Genomic DNA, 22,604 nt, shown 5'->3' with positions numbered 1-22,604 from the left:
GAACAGCGTATATAAACAATTTCTGCTTATCCTGCCACTGAAGTGCATTTAACCAATTCCCATCAGCCTGCAACGGTGGCTGAAAAACAGCTCCAAAATGCACAAGTTACGCCAGTCACCAAATCCCAACGTGAAGCAGTGCCAAAGCAGCACACCAACCTACAGAGAGAGACGAAGAGGTTATTCTACAGTTCACATTTTGCTAAGAGAGAGAAACAAGAGCAGGGACACTCCATTTTCTGAGGCTGGGTCTGCTCCATTCACAGTGAGTGTGTTATGATCCAGTGAGAGCAAAACCCAATCCAAGAGCATGGCTGCGGCAGCCCATAGCACCCAGCCACGGTGTGCTCTAGAGCAGGAAGGTTGCAGCAATAAATACTTTGAGGCCTAATAAACTGCATATCAAGAACCAGGAAGAAAAAGAGCTTGACTCATTCTTTCCAAAGGTTTCTGCAGTTTCGTTCCACAGCAATGCAGCTCTCATCCCTCTCTGGCTTTACACTACAATACAACCCCAAAATTAAAGGATACAAACAGTGTCAAAGCATCAGTCTCACACAACAGCACTTAGCACTATGGTGCTCACGTCAGCAGCCCTGTGCTCCCCATGTCTGACAGCAGGAAACAACCAAACCCACAGCATCAGTACCTGCATTCACAGCCCCAGGCTCTGAAAACGCACAGATCCATTCCTCGAGTGCACTGGAACCTACTTCACTCCCATTGCTTCAGCACCACAAGGGATAAACAACCACTGATGCTCAGAGCTCATGCTATTCCAGACACTGTCTGTGAGCTTTGGCTCATTTTGCCTGAGCTCCCCCAGAACTCATTTTATTTCAGAGCCCATCCTATTGACAATTCCCCTTCTGCCCTCCAGGCAGCACATAATGAACAGTGTTTTCCAGGGCTGTTCACAGGGCTCACCCTGCCCCAAGCATGCCATGCAGGGGGCCAGGAAGAAAATGAAGGGCTTGGACATTGGAACCATAAGAGCACGTGTTTGCCTCTTGCTTTGAAATCCCAGAGCAGAGCTGCTCGTGCAGCATCACTGCTATGGACGTCTGCCCCCAGAGGTGAGGCTCACAGTGTAACCGGATCATTTCTCCATCTCCACCCCAAACTGGGCACTGCTGCAGCCCTGCAGGAGCTCTCAGCTCTGCAGGGACAACAGGCAAGTTGATTCCAACACAATAACTGCAGTTGCTTCTCAGACAACATTTGTTCAAATATATATATATATATATAAAAGAATCATTTCCATTTAAGCAACGAATGCGTGCAGCTTACCTATAGAAGCATCATGCTTGCTCCTCTTATCAGCTCCATCTGAAGGCCACCCATGCTTGCAGACAGCACAGCTCCCTCCGTGTTGCATCCAAGCATGCTCCACACACCCTCCTCCCCAGCCCTGCTGCATCCCACAAGCTGGGCATGCCCCCTGCTTCTGCAGCCATTTCCTGAGCCAAGAGCATCAATGCTGCGGGAGGGAGCAGGTGAGGGAAGCTGCAGCCCAATGCTCACATTGAAAAGGAGCAGGTTCTGCAGACTGTCCCAGGCCCAGAACTGCAGCACAGCTGTGTGTGAGCAGCCCAGGGTAGTGGGAATCCCCTGCATCACGCTGCACCAAGCCCAGAGCAGCAACAACTCCCTGACTGCACGCTGCTGAGAGAAGTGTTTTCCTGGCCTGAACCAGCTGGGTTATTGCAGGCAGAATGCAGCCACAGACTCAGCTCCAGAGTGGGAGTCAAAAGCACTACAGAACAGGTGCAGGCACCAAAACGCACAGCTAATATCTCAGACGAGTGCAAAACCTGATAATAAGCCTACTAAGAGGAAAAGGGAGAGGTCAAGGTTTGCTATGCCATACATACAGCTGAAGTTGCACTGGATAACATCCAAAGTAAACAAAATTCCAGAGTTTAAAGCGAGCACCAACATTCCTCCATCTTCCCACTGGATGAACAGAAAAGCATGAAGAGCATGCCTGCTCTTTTTGGGGGGGTTGTGTTTCGGATGTATTACGGTTGGTTTATTTCCACAGCACGAGTGAGCTGAACACTGTAGAGAAAGAACTTCAGAGAGTGTAAAACTTGGGGCTATCCAGCACTCTGCAAAGGGCTGCTGCTGAGGAGGGGTTATTGCAGCTGGGCATCTGCCTTGGGGTGGGCACAGAGCAAAGCACCCCTTCCTACAGCACCACCAGGTGCTTCCCTTTGCTGCTGCAGGTTCTGCATCTCATAGGGAAAGCTGCTGCGGTGTTACCAGCACCTGCAGACTGCACCCCATCCTTCTAACGCACACCGACAGAAACAAAGATGATCCCACAACAACTGCAGACGGCTCTTCCCGCTGTGTCCCCGTACCACCTCCATCAGCCAGAACGACGGAGTGCTGCTTTGCTCAGATCTCACTGCACCCACACCAACCACTTCCGGCAGCCGAAACCGCAGGGACTGCGCAGGGCAAACCACAGCCTATTGCTGTGTGTCAGCAGGCAGCGGCAGCACACTGCCAGCCCCAAGACCTCTCAGCTGTCTAAGAACTCTTCTCCTCGTCACACCGCTGCCCATCAGTTCACATCACACTAATTCATTCCTCTTCTTCCTATCACGGTTCCCCCGACTTTTTTGACCAGGTCGGATGGCTGGATGCCCCGTGGCAGCATGGGGAAACACCCTTTTCAATCTGAAATAACCCAAGAATGGCAACTTACTGCTGGCTGAAGTCATCATCTAATTTCGGACACCGCACAATAATGTTTCAGACGGCGGAAAAAGCTGTCCTATCTGCAGGGATCAGAGCCACACCTCCTGCTCCAAAGGCCCCAGCAAAAAGGCCGGAGCTCCTACCACTGCTGCTGCCCCAACCAGAGCGGCTTCAGAAGGCCCTGAGCACCCACAGCCCCTTCAGGATCACAGAGGTCCTCCCATCACCAACCTGTAGTCAGCAAGGCTGTGCTCCTGCCTCTGGTTGGCAGTTCTCTCCTTCCATCAGCAGCTCCTGGCCCTGTGCTGTTGATGTGTGCCTCCAGAAGGCAGTGGCAGGCAGGAAACCTTCTCATATCCGGCAGCTGCCATCAGCTCTCCCATTTCTATCCCTCTCACTCATTTCCTATTGACTTTCTCATGTCTTGCATTGCAGCTTTTTCCTATTTCCTTTTCTCCTTGCTCATTATAGCTCCCCTCCTTCCATTCTCTAATCCTCCTCCCTTTCCCAGCAGCTTTGATCTCACTCCCCCCTCTACCAGGATGTCCCCAGAGCCCCCAGTGCCCCCATGCCAGGCAGTGCTGTGAGCAGACTGCATGCTGCCAGCACGCTGCCCCAGCAGCCACCAACGGAGCAGAAAGCCTTCCAGCAGCCATCAGATATTCAGGCAGGCTTGCAGGTTGAAGCTTGCACATTTATGGGAGTGGTGGACTCGATCCTCTGCCTCTCTTGGATCAGCCTAGTGCATTATTACAGAGATGGGCCTTCTCCTACAGACTGGGAAATGTTTGTTTCCAGCCCTCCTCCAGGATCCCAGCACCTCGCCCTGCACAGGTTGCTGCTCCTTGCAGCAATAACCGCCTGTTATACCACAAACACAGCCTACAAATAAACTCAAAATCAGCTTCTTATAAACAGGATTAGCTGTGCTGCTGCTCACGGTTTCCAGGAGGAACAGGACTTGGACAACAAGTTGGTTTCCACCAGTATTTCTGAAGGCTTCTAGGGCAAACTTCAGGAACAGCAGACAGACACCAACCCAAGTCCTGCCCTGAAAGCCACGTTTCCTCTGCCAGCTGCAAACAACCAAGAGCTCCCATACCCTGGGATTCTCTCTTAGGATCAACGTTAACACCGCAACTTGGTTAGAATCACCAAAATTGGCCCTTTGGGTCGGGTCACACAGCTTTTCCTATCTTTTATATAGCTCTGATCGTAAAAGGGTTGTTTTACACAAGGCCTGAAATGAACCCAGGCCCAGGAGCAGCTCCGGGCCAGGACACGCTGTGCTGTAAGGGATGGACACAGCAAACCTCCAGGAGGACACCGCAGCATCCAAGTAACAAATATGACAGCGATTCAGATAGATTACAACCAAATTATTTCAAATACAGGAACTCACACGCTGTGCCTGAGGGTCTTTTCCATCTCACATGTTCAACCCCCATTCATTAACTTTGCCAGTGCAAATTTAACCCAGCACCTTCACCGACTGACATCACCGAGCTGAGTTTCAGCGTTGTCAAAACAAAGCTTAAAATAGCTCTGCAGATCAGTTTTAAGCATTTGCCAACCAATGTAAACAGCATCACTTCTTACTCCACAGCCCTGCGGATGGGCACAGGGAGGGTTCCTGCCTGCTGCCCTGCAACAGACAGAATACTGAGAACGCTCCCAAAAAGGATGCAGGGAACGAACAATGCAATGTCCAGGAGACCATTTGTGAACGTCAAAGTCTGCACATTGTTTTGTTTATGCTATTTATAATTATGCTTACATTTAAACATGAAATAAGGACGCTGCTTTTTCCTGCCCTTTTAACGTATTTATTTTAATTAAAGAAGCAAACCTTGTTTCTTCCTGCCTTTCTCTAGAAGTGCTGTTCCTATTTTTTACTTCTCGGTATCCTGCCGTGTGTTTTACCCTTCATACATTCCTCATCAGACACCGCAGGTTTCTCATCCCTTCTCATTTCACTAATAACTTTGCTGCTCCTTCCCTCGGCCTCACTCTCAGCCCAGGCACTCTCCATATCCCAGCTCCTGACCCTTCGTTTAATCAAGCTGAGACACGTACCAACATTTCCATTCTTTAAACCTAGTCATTACCCAGGCTGCAAAATAGGACACAATGCAGTATCCCCTCTCTTTGCAAGAGAAAGATCTGCCTTTCTCCAAGGAGATAAAACACCAGGAGCGGAGTCAGAGTGCTCAGACAGAGCGATGTTTGGGAACCTCAGCATCTCAGGTCACCCAGCCTAAAAGTTCAACTGGGACGCATCAGTCACTCTCTTGCTAACAATTTTCAGAGGGAAGACAGAGGTATTAAGTGAGAAACCTGCGGGCTAGAGATCTGAAAGCAAAAGCCTGAGCCTGCCTTTCAAGCAGCACGGCCAGCACGCATCCCAGTGACCAGAAGGACCACCTAGAGGTTTGAGCAGACAGTGCAGACTCCAGACCAAAGCAGACATCACTTCAGGGCAGGCTGAAGGCTGAGAGCAGGAAGAGCAAATGGCCAAAAACCCCTGGTGGTGTTGCAGAGCTCCGTGGGACAGCAGTGCTGACTGCCCACCAGGCAGCATTCATGTCCAGTGCTTAAAACATTGAATTCCCTCCCTGCCATGACCTGAAAAGATCTCAGGATACAGCTATGAAGTATTTAAAACAACTGGTACAGGTGAGCAGCGCTCTGCACTACCTTCAGGTGGGCTGCCTACACTCAGATCCTGACCCACTGCTTTGCAATATGATAGGCAATAGTTTGGGGAGCAAATAGGAGGATGGTCAGCTCTGCCAGGAGCAGCACTGGGCTCTGGAGCAGTCCTGTTGCTGAGTGTATCCATTGGGCCCCAACTGCTGTGGATCGGAACAAGATTTCCAATAGTCTGACACCAAAGCAGCCTACATCCAGTGCTGCTCCTGATTTACAGACCCCAAACGCTACCAAACGCTGTAACAGGAGCTGTGTGCACACAGAGTTGTACAATGGGGCTGCCACAAAACGCTGCTCCTGCCTCCACCCAAATCATCACGACGCCCACAGCTCTATTCAAAACTAGAAAATCAAGCTCACCTCAACTCCCGTCCCTAGTAAAAAGCCTCATAAATTATGCAGCACCAAATGGGAGCGTTTGCTTCTCTCCCAGCCAATAGCAAACCTCAGGCAGCTTCAGTGGAAACAAAACAGAGTTTGTTAAGTTTTCTAAGTAAATGTGCATTCATAACATTGAGCAGCCCAGTAACAACTCAGCAGCAGTGCAGCTCCCTTTCCAGTTCTTCCTCCTATTCCAGCGATGGAAAGGAGCCCTTCCCCCACCAGGAGTCGCAGGAGTCCCAGTGACACTGGGGTCTTACAAACAGCCACAGACAGGGAAAGTGCATCTCAGTAGATAAGAAACAATTAGGACCTATTTTAGTACCAAGTGAGGAGCAAATCAGCAATTAAAAGCCTCCCCGGGGTAATTATGTGTCAATTCTACCTCTCCTGTTTTTCAACCATAGCAAACAAAACTACAAGGCTGTTAGGAATAAAACAAGGCAACTGCATGAGAAGGGCCATCAGTGCCCCACGAGATGCTCCAAGAGCATCTTTCCTTCAGAGAGCTTCAGCAGCAGGGGCGAGTCCTGCAGCCCAGCAACTGCTTCACTCTGCAGCACATTTGGAACGGTTACAGGAAGAAATACAGCTAACTACGAGACAAATATATATATATAAATGGCATACAAATGTTTCTTCGGTGTCATAACAGGATACAGCAGCAGCGGGCTGATCATCCTTCAGCAGCCAACCAGAGCCTGCAAATGGCTGAGCTCCATCCCAGCTCAGCACGCCCTTGCAGAGCACACAGCCCTTATCTCGCCCCGCCATGCGTGGCTGGCTGTGGCTGCAATGCCCCAAGGCAGCAGAGTGGGGCAGCCCCACCACGGCACACAGCCCTCCTCCAGACCCTGGCAGCCCAATGCTGTACCCTCCGTGGGGATCTCAGAGTGCAGTTCAACCTCAGCTGCAACCCCAGCACCAGAAATGCAGCCTAGGTAACGAGACAGGAGCGTGGGGCCGAACTGAAGTGGAAACCTGCAGGCTAAGAGCAGAGCAAATCCCTCCTACATCCAGAGCGGAAGAGCAGGGGCTCTGTCAACCCCTGACCAACCTGAGATACCTGCTGCATGTCCCCTCAACGGCCCTGTTTTCCCCTCCTCAATTAAAGAGCTCAAGTGCAGATGCCCACCCCAAGACTTACTGGCTTAAGAGAAATGCCACCCTCTGAACAAACACGGCGCAGCAAAGAGGATATTAAACTAAGAGGGTGTAAGTGTTTGCAAACACGGAGCGTCAGGGCAGTGAGGCTGCAGATGAACTGCGAGATACGGCCTGCTGGGCAGCGGGTTTACGAAAAGCAGCAGCTGAGAAAGTCAAAGAACATCCTGAGAGAAGGGGAAGTGAACGTCAGGGCTCAGAGCCCCGCACTGCTCACACCACCACCATCCTGGGCCACTTTCTGCTCATGCACTCATTTCTAACCTCTAGCACTACTTTACAAGATCACCTTCCTCCAGCAGCACAGGAGCTGATCAGGAATGGCCTCTATCAGATGCTTCTCCATTGGCTTTGCTGAGCCTCGTGATGCTCTCAGAAGCCTCAGCATCTGTGGGCTCTGTGCTCAACACCTGGGATTCCACCCAGTGCCCAAACACTCGCTGTCCTCCAACCTTAAGATGCTGCAGGAAGAAGAGGTAAGAAAAAAAACACACTGCTTTGGGTAACAGAGCCCCACCTGGGGAAACAGCACAGCCACGATCAACACGAGCTGGGTTTAATACCCAGAGAAAACAATTTCAGCAGTTTTAGATACTGAGATCCACTGGGAAAAGGAAGAAAACACCACGAGACAAAAAAGAAACCATGTTGATGAGAATACCATTCATCACAGCACCTCCAGAGAAGCACTAAGAAATGGCCATTTCTGTTTTCCTCCTGATTTATGTGTACTTTACTGCCATACATCACACCACCTCCAAGGAGACACAACACACACTAAGGATGGGACAAATGCAACCTGGGCGATGAGAGTGCCAAAACCACATAACCCATACAACGTGGTGTGAATGCCATCTCAAAGGGGTGCACAAGGCAGCACTTGCTGTCTTAAGCAGCTGTATAAATCTAAAAGCCAAGCATGTAAAGCTCGTGTGGAGAAAAAAGCAGGCCTGCACTGCCTCGTTATGCTCAGAACACCTTTGGCACAGATGCAAGCTGAGTTTTGCTGTTATGTTTTTAAGGCAGTTCCCAACCTGGCTGCACCGAGGAAGGTCACTGATAAATAAAGAGAATTAAAGCCATCATATGACTTGTGTGGCTCTAATGATACCAGAAGCTCCGGGTTTATTTATATTGCACCTGCTTTACATTCCACACTTGAGAGCCAGACATAAAGAGGCAATACAGATGTTGGGCATAAGAGGAAGGAAGCTTTCACCGACACAACAGCGACTGAAAAATGCCTCCACGCAGACCCTGCACAACGCTGTGGGAACACAGAACAGGCAAGCAGAGGCACAGGCACCAAATCCAGCTCTGGAAGCTGCATCAGGGAATGAATGGACAGCAGGGCTGAGCTCCCCCAGAGCTGGGGGCTTCCTGGGGTTGGGAGCTGCCCAACACTGCATGCTGGGGCTGTAGAAGCAGCTCCTCACCTGGCCTTAAAGGTCCTCCGAGCCAGAGCCCCCACAGAGCACCAAACACAAACATGCACTGCACATGACTGAACACAAAAACAAAAGGAAATGGAGACTTTTTTTTTTTTCCCCCCTTCTGGTCTGTGCTGCGTTTTCAATTTGTCTGTTCCAATCCAATAATGGAAAGTATTTTGTTGTTACCAACAAACAAGTTCAGCTCCCCATCCTCACGCCACCGCTCAGCTGCTCTGGCTATGAGAATCCCAGCGCTCCTCTCGGTGCCCTGCAACCTTACACACCTGATAGCACCCTGCAGCTCAGGAACACACACTGCCAATATTCATATACATACGCTGCAACAAAAATAAAAGCCTCCAAAGTGTTTGGGTTTTTTTTTTTTTCCCAGGTGATCTCCTAGGACAAAACCCATCAGAAGAGATAAACGTAAAGCTTGGATGTGGCTCCCAGCTCACCACAGCTCCCCATGGCACCCACAGCCCCATCCCTCCATTGCTGGGGAGGCCACGCAGTGCCCAGGAGGCACTCAGGAACTCAGGCTTTCATCTCACACATGTTCACACCAAGCACAAAAAGAAACACAGTGAAAGGGAAACTCTGCTTGCAAGCATTGAAAAATACAAGTTGTTGCAGCTCCTTGACGTAAACACTCCCATCATTCTGTCTCAGAAGCACAACAGGGGTTCCCCACTGCATTTAAGCTGCTTTCCTCAAAACAGAAAATGCATTTTTCCACCTGCTCCATGGAGAACCATAGAATGCAGGAGGGGACCCAGGGCTGGGCAGTGCAGCCTCACCTGGGCTGACCCCGGCTGCAGCAGGGATGGCTGCACATCCACAGGCAGCACCCAGCGCTGGTTGCTGCGATGCTATGAGATGCTGAGCGAGGAGCTGGAATCACAGAATCACAAGGTTGGAAGAGACCTCCAAGATCACCCAGTCCAACCATCCACCCATCACCAATAGTACCTAAACCACATCCCTCAACACAAAATCCAAACGTTCCTTGGACACCTCCAGGGTCGGCGACTCCATCACTCCCTGGGCAGCCCATTCCAGTGCCTGACCACTCTTTTGGAGCAGTAATATTTCCTAACGTCCAGCCTAAATCTCCCCTGGCGCACCTTGAAGCCGTTCCCTCTACTTCTATCACCAGTCACGCGAGACAAGAGGCCGACCATCAGCTCACTACAACCTTCAGGTAGTTATAGAGAGCAATAAGGTCTGCCCTGAGCCTCCTCTTCTCCAGCATGAAGCAGCAGGACACAAAGCACGTCCCAAAGCAACCCCTGCAAACCCACTTTCCTGTCACCCGTTTCAAAGCCCGAACCGGGAGAGATTCCTGGGTACTGACCTGTCCGTGGTCGCGGGCTGTGTGCCACTCATTGGAGCCTCTGCCCAGAGCTCGTGCTATCCAATTTACATGGTACGACCACGGCGGGGCTGTCAGTGCGGTTCGGCTCCCCGCCGCAACCCCGCTGCGGGGGGAGGCGTGCACTGAGAGAAGCAGTTCAGAAAGGAAAAAAAAAAAAAAAAAAAGAAAAAAAAAAGGAAAAAAAGAAAAAAAAGGAAAAGAATCCCAAACTCTTCGCGCACTCAGAATCCAACCCGCGGAAGTAAGCGGAGGAAAAAAAAAAAAAACAAAAAACTTCAGCAAAAAGCCAAGAGCCGCTCCCCGCGATGCCCCCCGCGAGGAGCAGCCCGGTGCGCTGCGCCCTGCAGGCCGCTCGGCTCAGCTCAGCTCCCGCCGCCCATCGCCCGCCGCCGCCCGCCCCGACCCCCCGCCCGCCGGCGGCCCGAGCGGGGCGGACAGGGCGGGGGGGTTTGGGCCGCTGCCCGCCGCCGCCTTTTAGGCCCTCGGGGCCATGCCCGGCCCGTGCCGCGGCGGGGCGCCGAGCTCCGACGTCCCCGGACGGGATGGCTCCGTTCTCCTTTCGGCCTGCGCGCTGCGGGCAAAGTCCTGCCGCTGCTGCGAGACGGAGAGCGAGCCGCGCCCCTCCTGTTCCGGCTGGGAGCGGCGCGTCCCGGCGGAGCTGCGCCGAGCGGGGCCGAACCGCGACGCCGACTCCTCCCCTCCGAGAGGCGATATCCGCTGTATCCCTCCGCCTGCTCCTGCGCAAAGAGATCCCTCGGCGCAGATGGAGCGATGTCTCCGTTCACGCGAAGCGCTGAGGGTTTGGAAGCGGACGGCTCGGCTTCTATCCAGACGAAGCCGTCGGGCCGGGCTGTACGCCGTGCTTCCGCCGTGCGCTCCGGGGTGAAGTTCCGCTCTGGGGTGCTGAGGATGCCGGGATGCTCGGACCGGCTCCTTTTCCTCCTCGGAGAGAAGCGAGCAGTCCGGAAGGCGGAGAGCCCTTTGATGGGTTTGTTGTTTTGGAGAAGTTCGGAGCAAAGAAGGGAAGCGTGGGATGAAATCATTTTCTAAATGGCACTCGATGGAGACACGCAGAGCATCTGCGCTTCCTTTCCTAGCTTCCTTTTGGGGAAGAAAGAGGAGAAAGAGAGGAGTGCCGACATGCATCCAGCAGTGCTGCGGTTCCGTACCCACGGCAGCTCCCTTCAATGCAGTAAATTTCTCCGTGCCTTTATCCTGCAGAGCATCCGGACAGGGCATGCAGACCCTCCTCTCTGCAGGCATTGGCAATATCAGACCTCAGCGCTTCTTTATTGCTTTAGTTCTATTTTATCATGCATGGCGAAGCAGTGACAGTAACAGTTAATTGGAGGATATCCTAAAAAGGGTGATGGGAACAAGCTCAGCAGCAGCAAACGGACATAAAACTCAGCAGAGTGATGCTGATGAACATCGGCCAAAGGATCCATTCCGTGTCGTATAGAAGAAGCACTGCATAAAACCACAGCCATGCCAAGAGGTGTAAAGCCCTCCCATCACCTCGTCCAGATAAACTCCTGCTCATTATGGGCTGCATTTCCGTGTATAATGCTACAATGAAACAATTCCAAAGTAGACTCTGATACCATAATTGCTTTTTCCTTTCTGCAAGCACTGTGCTGTGGTTTTGTGCTTTGTTGGGAGCTGTGTGCTTGTGTTAACACAGATGTCTATGACATTTTGCTGTCTGGGCAGTTTTACAATGAGGAAAAAAAAATCAATAAGCAATTATGCTGTGCGGTAGCAATTAGAATGGATTTTGGTTGGTGGCTGCAAAGCCCTCCCTGAGCCTACAGTTAGAGCTGGTGCTGCCATCTGAACCTGGACACCCAGCAAAGCCATGGGCTGCACCCCAGCGCTCTGACCCAGCTGTCCCTTAGAGCCCAGAGCAGAACAGCTCAGCTCAGGAGGGCTGTTGGTGCGAGGAATGCCGAGTCCTATCAACTACCAATTCTTAACCTGCCTTAAAGGATGGGAAGAAAAGAACAAATCCTTGGGGTCCCTCATATGGGACTGGGAGGGGTTGCCAGCAGCGCTGTGCGGGCTCTGTGTCCCGGCCCGGCTCCGGGCTCAGCCGGGGCCCTGATGCCACCTGCTGGGGGAACCTTGTAGGGCCGCTCCGTGCTCCCACCGGAGCTCCGTGAGCACCTCTATGGGCTCAGCACGAGCGCAGGCAGGAGGCTGATAGAGCCCTGATAGCTTCACGTTTGGGGCACCAAGAGCAGCGAGTGGCATCGTTCTAACCTGAGTTCGACTTCGCACGCGTTTCAGATGGGAATAATCAAACCATGAGAGCAACTTGGGGATAAACAACTCACCCTGCAGAGCTCAATGGAGGACAGACAGCTTTGCAAACCAGTGTGCCCTGACTCAGAGCTGCAGGTCGCGTAGCTGAGCTTTGCTGACCCCCAGCATAAAAACTGAATTGACGAAGTCTTCTGCCTTTTGTTATTCTGTCAGATTCCACATTGCTGTGTGGGAGCCTTTCAGCATCTCATGCCTTAACATAGGCACATGGTTTGCTTCCTATAGACAAGCAGCTTGTTTTGCATCCAGTCCACTGGAACTGCATACAGGGCCACTCTCTGCTTTAAGTCACTGGGACACATGCAATACTTTGCTGACTTTGTTGAGGCACAGATAGGCTAATCTACCAGGACTTCCACTGTGACAGCGTATTACAGTGCCTAAACCTGGATAAGCCACGCCACAGTGAGTGTTTTTATAGCACTAAGCTTTCTTTCCACATCAGCATAATTAAAGCAGCAGCACGCATAAGGGCAAAGCTGCTGTGAGCGCTGCCATGGAGTCTTCTTGCTGCTGCTTGAATCGATGTCCTCCAATTGGAAAAGGGATTTGTTACTGAGATGAAGAATGGTGTTATTTCCCATCTGTTACACCAAACAGACCTTCACCTTCTGACATAAAACATGATTTCCACTGGCAACGCCAACCCATGCAGCATGGCAGAAGGGCTGCACCCAAAGACATCAAGCAGTAATTAAATAATCTTTATTTTATAAAACATCATACAAAGCATCTACACCATTCACTGGTGGAACATTAGTTGCTATTACACAGTAATTCAAACACAAGTTATTATTTCACGCTAGTTCTGCAGCTCCCTTTGCAGATTGGCCTGAGGACAGATCCCACTGTGTGCTCCACAGCTTTGTACTCCTTCCTTGGGTCTGGGATTCCATGCTGGAGCCCAGAAGGCAGACAACAAGCCTTGCTTTGTAACATCACACCCTAACCAGCATGTTTTGGAGGTGTATTCTGGACACTCTCTAATCACATATCCCAGGAAATACTCTTGTCAAAACTGATAGCTACTGTCCTGGGGAAAAACATCAATGCTCATTCTAAGTGAGCTGCATTTTCCAGTCATCTTCCCAGCACCTACACTCCTCCACAATCTTTAAGTGCCAGACTCTGGGTTCAGATGCACTGGCCTGAATCTGGAACGACCAACAGCACAGCAAAGAGGAGCTGCCATTCTGCAGACACAGCAGTGCCCACGTCAGGGGTCCACCCTAAAACCACTTACTGCAAGTCCTGATGGGGTTCCTCCTATGGAGCACACTGCTCACCCAGAGGGCTAAAGGCAGGATTTGGAAAGCATGGCTGGAGCTTTAACAGTCGGGGTGAAGAGGAGTGGAAAAAGTCCCCAAAGTGCTTCACATCAGGGGTGGCAACTTTTGGGTTCAGAGCACCGAGTCCTGCAAGGCGCTCACGCTGAGCAGAGCTGCTGATACTACTGGAAAATCAGTTATCCATGTGTTAGCAAATAAGTTACAGAACGGAATTAGAAAGGGTAGCTCAACCACCACCATCACTTCTCCCAAAGGAAACACGGGGATAACGAACAAAGTGGAGACAACCATCGTCTTGTGTTTCCATAGCACCTCTCGAGTAAAGGTCTGAAAGTGCATAAGAGATGGACCAGCTCCATCACCCCCTGTTCACAGATGGGGAAATGAGGCACTGGGTTAGGAAGTTCAGGGACTTGCCCAAGGTCACCCAACAGGCTGGAGGATGAGCCAGGAATCCCAGCTCCCACAAAACACTCCAACATGCTTCTTCCTAGCAGGACAAAGAGTCATCTAGCTGCCTAGACTGTACAGAACACAGAACACCAATATCTAGTGCTGTTTTCCCATCTCTTCTGAGATCACACCAGCACCGAAGGAGGAAGCTGCTAGCACTGCTATGTACACCTGCACTGCTGGACCAGTTGTGTTTAGGAGGTGAAAGTAGCCCTTCTTTCACTCGTGTAATTTAGGGTGTGCTTACGTACACGCTGAGCCAGCCTCTGCCAGGCCAAGCGCTGCGGATCCCATGAACCCATGGCATAGCTCCATGGATTTCAGTGGAGTTATGCCAGGAATAAGTTTGGCTCCAGAACTGCTAACGTGTGCTGGCTCCTCTCCCGACAGCGGCATCTCAGGCACGATCCCCTCCTTGCCAGCCTGTGAGCCTGAGGAAGTCCTTACTCAGCATCAGTGGCTTTTCAGATGTCCGTTCGTTCTCAAGCTCAGCTCCTTGCCCCTCTGGCTTCTCCACGCGTGGTATTTCTTCATGCTCTTCCTCCGGGCGAAGCGGCAGATGCTGATCATGAAGACCCAGGAGACGGCATACATGACGACACCTCCCAGCTTGATGTACCAGCGGGGCTTCGGTGAGGTCAGCTCGCAGTACATCAGCCAGGCCCCCACCCCGATCCGCACCCCAGTGAACAGCACCACGAAGAAGAAGTCCACCACGTCCCCCGTGAGGCTGTGGTAGCAGCCCAGCTCCTTGAGGAACCAGCGAGCTTGCAGCAGTGGGTTGGTGATCTCGCTGCCAAAGATGACAGCGTTGACCTCGGCGGCCGACTCACCGAGCGCCAGCGATGCAGCGATGCCCACAATGCTCACCAGGTGATGGGCCAGCATCAGGGCACCCTCCGTCTGGAAGTACACACACCAACAGAGGTCGAAGAGGAAGTAACCCAGGCTCAGGCACAACCCGTGGACCTGCAGGGTTGTGTTTGGGGATCCTGCAACAAAGACATCAGGCAGAGCGTCAGGGCACAGAGGTGATGAGAGGTGGGACCTGCAGCAGGAGGGGGATTCGCCCTCGGCACGGCTGGACACAGCTCTGCCACAATCCTGCAGTTGTTAGTGACAGCTGCACGCGTGTAATGGCCACCCAGTGCGACCTTGCACTCTGCAGCTGGGGAGGGCACGAAAGCAGCAAAACACAGCACCACTCTCCCCATTTCCTTAGCACTTTCAGTAATAAGCATCATCAGATATCCTTGCAAACATTTTTCAAATGCGTCCACGCTGTATCCCAGCATCCACACTGGGGTGACAGGAAAATCCCACCGCATGCCATCACCCACCTGGGGGGGACTCAGCACCACAACTCTTGCCACTCACCCGGGTGACTCAGAGGCCAGGGGCCGTCGATGAAGCCTATGTAAGCAGAGAGACACGTAGCGAGGATGCCGTGGGTCAGCGTGACCAGCCTGCAGCTCCACTCATAGCTCCGGTGCTTGTAGCGATGGCAGAACCACGTGTAGAGGGAAAGCCAGGCCAGCAGGCTGCAGGCTGCCCGCAGGGGCAGGGCGAGCAGCATCCTGCCACAGGGATGGAAGGACAAGAGGCATGAGGAGCTCTAAAATTTGATCATGTCAGCACAACCCCACAATGCTGGACCTGCTGGGATAAGCTGATGCTCATCCCACTGCGTGAGGGACAGGCAGAGGAGCTCCACGTGTAGATCCATGCTACTCCTGCCCCTTCCCTTCCCACTTAGCCTGCCCTTCAACCTGCCTGCGTTGCCCCACCAGACACACTCAGTCGTGCTGTTTGCTACCTGGGTTCCTCCTCTCCTGAAACAAAATCCAAGAAAACCCCACACCACATGGTCCCCTGCTAGGCCCAACGCTAACCAGTCTCCCCACCCCGCTGCCCCCTCCGCAGGGATGCACAGGAGTGGTGAAAAGAGGAGTGAGCTCTCCCACCTGTGGGTGGCACCAAGACCTTCAAACCTGTGAGATGCCAAAGGATTAGCAGCGATGCCCACACACCTGCAATCTGAGGGATGCATCGTTATGGCTGAGCGCTCAGAAGGAGCTGAGTCACGGCACCTTTTCCAGCCGTGTCACAGCTGTGTCACCGAGTGCCACCGGTCCGGTTTGCGGTGGGGAACACCGGGAGGACCGCACGTGGTGCGGGGTCGGGGCTGACTCACAGCCGTCCTGCCCGACCTGTTTTAAGCATCACCAGCACGGCTTGGGCGGGATAAACAAAGCCATTATGTTATAATGGGAGCACGGGGAGATGAAACACGGACACGACAAACCGCTCCGACCGGTGACAGCAGCAGAGCTCGAGGCACCCGGTTCAGGATGGGTGAGGCAGGAGGAATCCTGAGCGACGGAAGGGAGCGGAGCACCAGGAGAGGAGGAGAGAAGCAACCTGTACACATCTCCATACACCCAAAAGGTGGGGGCTTCTTCCAATCACGCCCCAAAACTAAATGTTTGCCCTTAGGATACACGGTATGTGTTGCATCTGTGAATTACACCTCCGTAAAGGGCGACATCCTTTAAAAAGCGCAGCAATGCCATTACTGTTATCATCCTCACTATTGCTTTAAAAAGAGGGTTGATGCTATCAGCAGCGCCGCGGGGGGGAGGAAGGAAGGAAAGGAAAAAAGCAGACTCTAGAGCCATTAAACGCGTCTCGATACCCGGAGGAACCCAACGCACAGATGCACACCGAGCAACCGGACCGAGCCTTTCCCGGAGCCCCGCACCCACCTGCAGCCCCGGAGCTGCCGGACCCACCGCTCCGAGCCCCGCCGCCGCAATGGGGCCGTCGGGAAGAGGAAACGGCAGCGGCGGGCGGGGGGCACCTGGCGGCTGGGAGGAGAGACGGCAGTCGCTGCGGGGCCGGGGGGGGGGGGACGGGGACCGCTGACCCCACCGGCGGATGGAGGGCCGGCATCCTTGTGACGTGACCTGCGCGCCCGTCGCTCTGACGGATCGCATTTTTCCTCCGCCTTTGCTGGGCCGGCTGCAGCAGCCTCAATAATCACAGAATGGCCAGGGTTGGAAGGGACCTCAAGGATCACGAATCTCCACCCCCCCGCCACATGCAGGGGATATAAATAATAAATGGGATGGAGCTGTGCTAGCTCGGGGTAAAGAGCAACCTGTTTGCCGAGGTGGGAACAGCAACGATGGTTATAGCATTAAGAAGCCCTGAGACTCTAAACTCAAAGCCTTCAGAGGATCATTTATTGCTAGAAGTCACTTCCAGAGGAGCTGGATGGGTGGTTTTTTTTTTTCCTCTGGCTCATATGACACAAACAAATGGTAGGCAGTGAGCTGTGAGGTGGCACGTTAGATCTCACCCAATGGATGGCAGCAGCAGTGAGGTGCAGCTCATGCTCTCATTTCCTTCTTTGTGCACAGTCAGCCATCCCAATGGGCTCGCTTTGCCTGCACACAAACAGCACTCAGTGAAACAACCTGGGACAGAAACCTCTGCTGACGGTCATTTGCACAGCAGCGGTCACTTTCTGTGATGATAAATTCCCCCACAGGTGTTTAACAGAAAAATCAGGGGCCAGCATTAAGAAAATCACATCCATTCCAAGGTCAGCAAGTAAGAAATGCAATGGGATGGTGGGGGTGGAGCCAGATGCTCTTCCAGCATCACAGCAGAGGTTTAACACTAAAACCATGCCTGAGCTGAGACACAGCCATGACCACCTGAGGGCACATTGCTTCCCACCTCACAGAGCCACTGCAGCCAGCTGTTCTGCATGGAAGAACTGGGGTACAGCAGGGTTCCAACCACCAGACCAGGTGCTGCCCCATCCAGCCCAGCCTCATTAGCTCCAGCTGCCTCCTTCAGTCCCAGGACAAAAGAATGTTACAGCAACTGTTCCCTTTTAAAATGAGAATGCAACTTTATTGGAAGTCTGATCACTCCGGGGAGCTCTCACAGCAGCACATGACCCCAAAGTGCCCTCCTCCCAGGCTCCATCTGCCCAACCCCATGGACATGCTGCGTGCCTGGGGTCTGCATGGCACCCAAAGGTCACACCTAACATTCAGTTCATTCACGCTGTTAGCTTTTATCTCTCCAGACACCTTGCAGCCCAGCTATCAGTGCTGAGCAGAGCCCAGCTAGCAAGATAAGGGCAGAGAGCTGCTCCCCTCCTGCACCCCACAGCAGTGACACGTGTGACAAAGGCCACCAGGAGCTGCAGGGGCTCTTGAGCTCCAGCAGGATGCTGCTACACAAGTCGAGGGAAATTCACATTACAACCCCAGGGGAAAGTCAGAACGCGATTCTGAGAGGTAAAGAAGAGAACTGATCCATGTGCTGAGAACTGCATGGAGTGATGTCACACTGAGATCCACCTCAACATCACTGTCACCCCTGGAAATAAACACCAGACTCCTGTCAGCCTTGCATTCAGCATTCCTGGCCTGCAGCAAGACAGACAAAGCATCCAGAGAAGGTTCTGCTCTGTCAGCCCTCACACACACAGCACCTGAGTTTCTGAAATCAGTGCAAGGCGAGGTGATGCGCTCCATGAGGAGGCGTTTGGCACAAATCTGGTTCCAGACTCTTGTTTGCAAGGAACAGAGGTGTGCACTGTCCAACCAGTGGAGTCACACTGCTCTGAGATCACTATCTTCTTGAATGCAAGTATTAAAAAGAAGGAAATGTATTGCTAAAAACAATGAGGTAGAACATTGCCTCACCCTCACGAACCACAGCACCATTACTTCACACCAAGGACAACCCCCCCGTCCCCTTATGGGCACTTCAGCCTTGTTCACAAGCTCTCATTCGAGCACTTGGTCCAATGTTCTGTCCCATTTGAAGAGAGAACAACGCTGAGTACATCCTGGCTGGGTCACACCCGTACCTGGCTCCATTGGGGAGAGGGTGAGATGTTCCAGATCAGGTATTCCAACTGCACTGCGAGATAACACTGCCTCCAACACAATCATAGATAAGTCAGTCTGTGCACTGTGGATGTGTCTGGCACAGCCCCACTGCAGGCTGTGCATTATGGGCTGGAAGAGGAAGCAGCCCAGCAGACACATCATGTTCCTTGCGTTCCTACTGAAATCCCTATTTGGTCAGTTTTTCCACGTGTTGAGTGACCATCCATCTCCCCCAGGGCTTGTAGAGAGCTGCCAGTGCCAGGATGTCATTTCCACACCACTTTTAGGAGCTCTTGTCACGGTTACAGGCTCCAGCAGCCAGGGTCCCATGCACAGTCACTGTCAGTGAGCTGCCAAGTGCCCATTTGTTTTCACAGGTGCATCCACACTCCTCAGGCGCGTCCAGGAATGGTACTTTTTCAACATCTTCCTCCTAACGAAGCGGCAGATCTCAACCATGAACCCCAAGGACACGATGTACATGGCCAGGCCTCCCCCTTTGAGGATCCAGTTGGGATCCGGGGCCGTCACCATGGCATACATGATCAGAGCTCCTCCGCCAATGCGCAGCACCAGGAAGAGGAGCACGAAGCAGAAATCCACCACCTCCCCCAGGAAGGAGTGGTAGAGGCCCATCTCCCTCAGGAACCAGCGGGTCTGCAGCAGCGGGTTGGTGATCTCACTGACAAACACCACTGCATTGACCTCGGTGGCAGATTTGCCCAAGCCCAGCACCAGCACCATGCCGCAGATGCTCAGCGTGTGATGGAGCAGCATCAGGTCTCCCTCTGTCTGGAAATAGAAGCACCAGAGCAGGTCGAAGATGAAGTAACCCAGCGTCAGGGAAAGCACGTGGACCTGGAGAGGGGTGTTTGGTGAGCCTGAAAGGAAAAAGGATGCATTAACGTGGGGCCTCACTCAAGATATTCTTCTAGAACACTGAGCAATACAGGTTGGAGCTTTGCTCTTTGCTTTCTAAGCTTATCCTATGGGACCTCTGGGTACCAGGATGCACAGCTCTGCTCTCCCACAGCCCACACTACATTTCTCCTTTCCTCTCCGCCCTTTTAGAAAGGAGGGTGGGAGTGCCTGACCCCACCAGCAGAACTATTTGAGATTTAACGATAGAAAAGCACAAACAGAAGCCCACGCTCTGGTGCCAGCAGTTATTATGCCCTTCCAGATGCAAACAGCATCGAGCCTGTTCTCCACGCTGCCACACCTGACAGCAGCAGAGCAATGAAATTCAACCTGAGAACCCTCAGCAAGTGCCTGGGTAGGACAACAACAAGAGGTAGGAGATGCTGAGGAAGAAGCAAGGAGCTGGACGGAGCCTTGCCATGCTCCCAAAGCACACACGTGAGAGGACAGACAGCAAAAGCGGTTGGATCTCCACCCGTAGGATGGTGTGAGGACGTGTCAGGGTGAGGCCCCCCACACACCTGCATGGCTCAGAGGCCAGGGGCCGTCCCAGAAGGCAATGTACCCGGACAGGCAGGTGGCGATGGCCCCGTGCAGCAGGGTGACCAGGCGGCAGCTCCACTCGGGGGAACGATGCCTGTTCCAGAGGCAGAAAGCAGCATAGAGGCACAGCCAGGCCAGGAGGCTGCCGAGCACCTCGAGGACGATGGGGAGCATCCTGTTGAACGGAGAGAAAGGGAGCTATGAGCGGGGGGGATGCTCACCTAACCCGCGTCCACGAAAGCTCCCAAACGCGCTTCGCACCCTCCCCACGAGCACCGAACGCAGCCGGATCCTCTCAGCACCCAGCACCGCTTCCCCATACGCCCTTCCTCCTTCCCCCGCCCTAAACCGCGTGGCAACGAACCCGATCACCGCACCCCCGCCCCATCCGGCCCTAAAATACCCCAGGGATGGAGGTGGTATCCGGGACTTGACAGATCCCCCCCCCCTCCCCTCACCGCCACCGCTCACCCGGAGCTGCCGTTCCTCCCTCGCGGCTCTGCGGGAGCGGCTCAGCCCGGAGAGGCGGTGCGGATCGCTCCGGCTGCTTTTATCCTGTCCTCCTCCCTCTGCCCGCCCATCTCCTGCCCTCCGCTCACCCCATAGGGACGGAAAACACGCTTTTTTTTTTTTTTTTTTTTTTTTTTTCGGAGCGTTCCGGAGTTCTCTGGCTGGTTTTGCACGCGGTTGTGGAGCTGTTGTTCCGATGGGAGAAAGGGATGAAAATAGGGGCTGGGGAGCGGGGATGGATGAGCTGGAGGTGTCAGGAACACGCCGAACAGGAAGAGTGAACCAGAACAGAGGTGAGTAACCAGGAAGGGCCACGCTGCTCCCAAACCCTCGGAGTCAGCTCCGTGTTGGTTCTGGTTTCATTCAATCCGTCTGAAGGGTGCCCCACATCCCCAACAACCCCAAACCCTTCCTACACCCACAGGGCTCCATGCAGGTGGTGGCAGCAAGCACTCAAATCTTATGAGTGTCCTCATCTCAGGGTGATTTTGAAAGGAGTCCCATTGCAGCTCAGGCTCCAGATCCTGCTGCCCAGAAACAACCAAATCCATAACTTGAGCCTGAATTTCGGCCTGCAGGTGCAGGAGTGCTGGGTGCTTCATTACCACCACCAGGAAGGTGAGCCCCAGGGCTGTGAGCATCGGGGATGGACCTGGAGGGCACATTGAGACACTTCATGATGCTCCAGGATTGCCCTCAGGTCACAGAGAGCGCTGGGGAGGGTGAGGAGCAGAGCCCTGCTGCTCCAGACTGAGTTCACTCTGTTCAAAGAAATCAATAGCAAAAAAAAAACAACCCCAATTCCTGGCCCTGCCCCGACCAGGCAGAGCTCAATCCCATGGGTGGATCAGGTCACAGCCTGCTGTCTCTGCGTTCACATTGCTCAGCCCTCATTGCTGCAGTGGTCATGTGGGAACGTCACCTGTGATGCTGTAACACCTGCTGTGTGCATCTGAGCACCTGGATGGGCTCCCTCCCCATTCTGAGGATGCCGGCTGAGTTCTGGCTGAGGAGAGCAAAGCTCAGCTCCCAGAGCAATGCCGTATCCTCAGCCTGACTGCGGGGCTACCTGGCATCAGCTCGTTTCTCCAGCAAGCTTGTGAATGGCCATTCTGCAGGAGGGAGGTGAACGGGGTCGCATCCCTGATGCTCAGCAGCAATAGGATGGGACCCAGAGGCGTTTCAGACAGGAATGCACCGACAGCTGAGGTCTGCATGGGCAACAGGTTGGGTTGTCCTGTAGATTATGGCAGTTTTCATTGCCACCACGAGCAGTTGTTCCCTGCACTGCTGTTTTATGGCTGTGGGAGGCTTGAAAAGCAGTCATTTCCTGCCAGGCATGGTAACACACTCACTTGTTGGCTTGAAAACCTCCAAGACCCTTTTACCAAGGGTTGAAGTGTGCTGTCAGCTGACCCTGAACCCAACAGTGCTTAGAGCTCAGCTACAGGGTTAGCATAGGGCTGCCTGTTTAAGTGTATAGGATGGGGTTATGAGGGCAATCAGAATGCTCACTCCTGAGCTCCTGTCTACGAGATAAGGTGAGGCTTTCATAGCACTAATGAGCTGGAAACGGGAGTATTTTGTAACATTGCTATAACCGATGCCCCCTGTGGTGGGAGCAGAACGCAGTGCCTCATTTACCACTGTGAGCTGTTGTGCTTTGCACGAGCTGAAGGCCAGGAGAAGGGAAGGATTACCATCGCCATCACCTAATGGGGATTAAGTGATTTGTCCGAGGTCATGCAGGAAGTTGAGAGCGGCGTCACGCACATCTCAATGCATTCATCCTGCATGTTATCCCAGAAACATTTCCAACACCCAGGGTTAAAAAAAAAAATACATCAGCTTGGAGCCATTGGTCACCGCC

The 22,604-nt window shown here is 53.0% G+C and overlaps 2 protein-coding genes across 2 annotated transcripts; both read right to left on the bottom strand.

Moving 5' to 3' along the window:
* Positions 1-14,297: 14,297 nt before the first annotated feature.
* LOC306954642 (TLC domain-containing protein 5-like) lies at positions 14,298-15,420 on the bottom strand (the record flags this gene model as incomplete). The annotated part of the gene is made up of 2 exons (XM_079545780.1): positions 14,298-14,836; positions 15,222-15,420. 2 exons carry the CDS (start codon positions 15,418-15,420, stop codon positions 14,298-14,300), a joined length of 738 nt encoding a protein of 245 aa, XP_079401906.1.
* Positions 15,421-19,102: 3,682 nt separating this feature from the next.
* On the bottom strand, positions 19,103-20,398 carry LOC306954641 (TLC domain-containing protein 5-like; the record flags this gene model as incomplete). The annotated part of the gene is made up of 2 exons (XM_079545779.1): positions 19,103-19,641; positions 20,203-20,398. The coding sequence occupies 2 exons, from the start codon at positions 20,396-20,398 to the stop codon at positions 19,103-19,105; spliced, it is 735 nt and encodes a 244-aa protein (XP_079401905.1).
* Positions 20,399-22,604: the final 2,206 nt, after the last annotated feature.

The sequence above is a fragment of the Tetrao urogallus genome, assembly GCF_951394365.1.
Source record: "Tetrao urogallus genome assembly, chromosome: 22".
NCBI lineage: Eukaryota > Metazoa > Chordata > Aves > Galliformes > Phasianidae > Tetrao > Tetrao urogallus.
The sequence above is the reverse complement of the archived record's forward strand: the minus strand, read 5'-3'. Positions and strand labels throughout refer to the sequence as shown.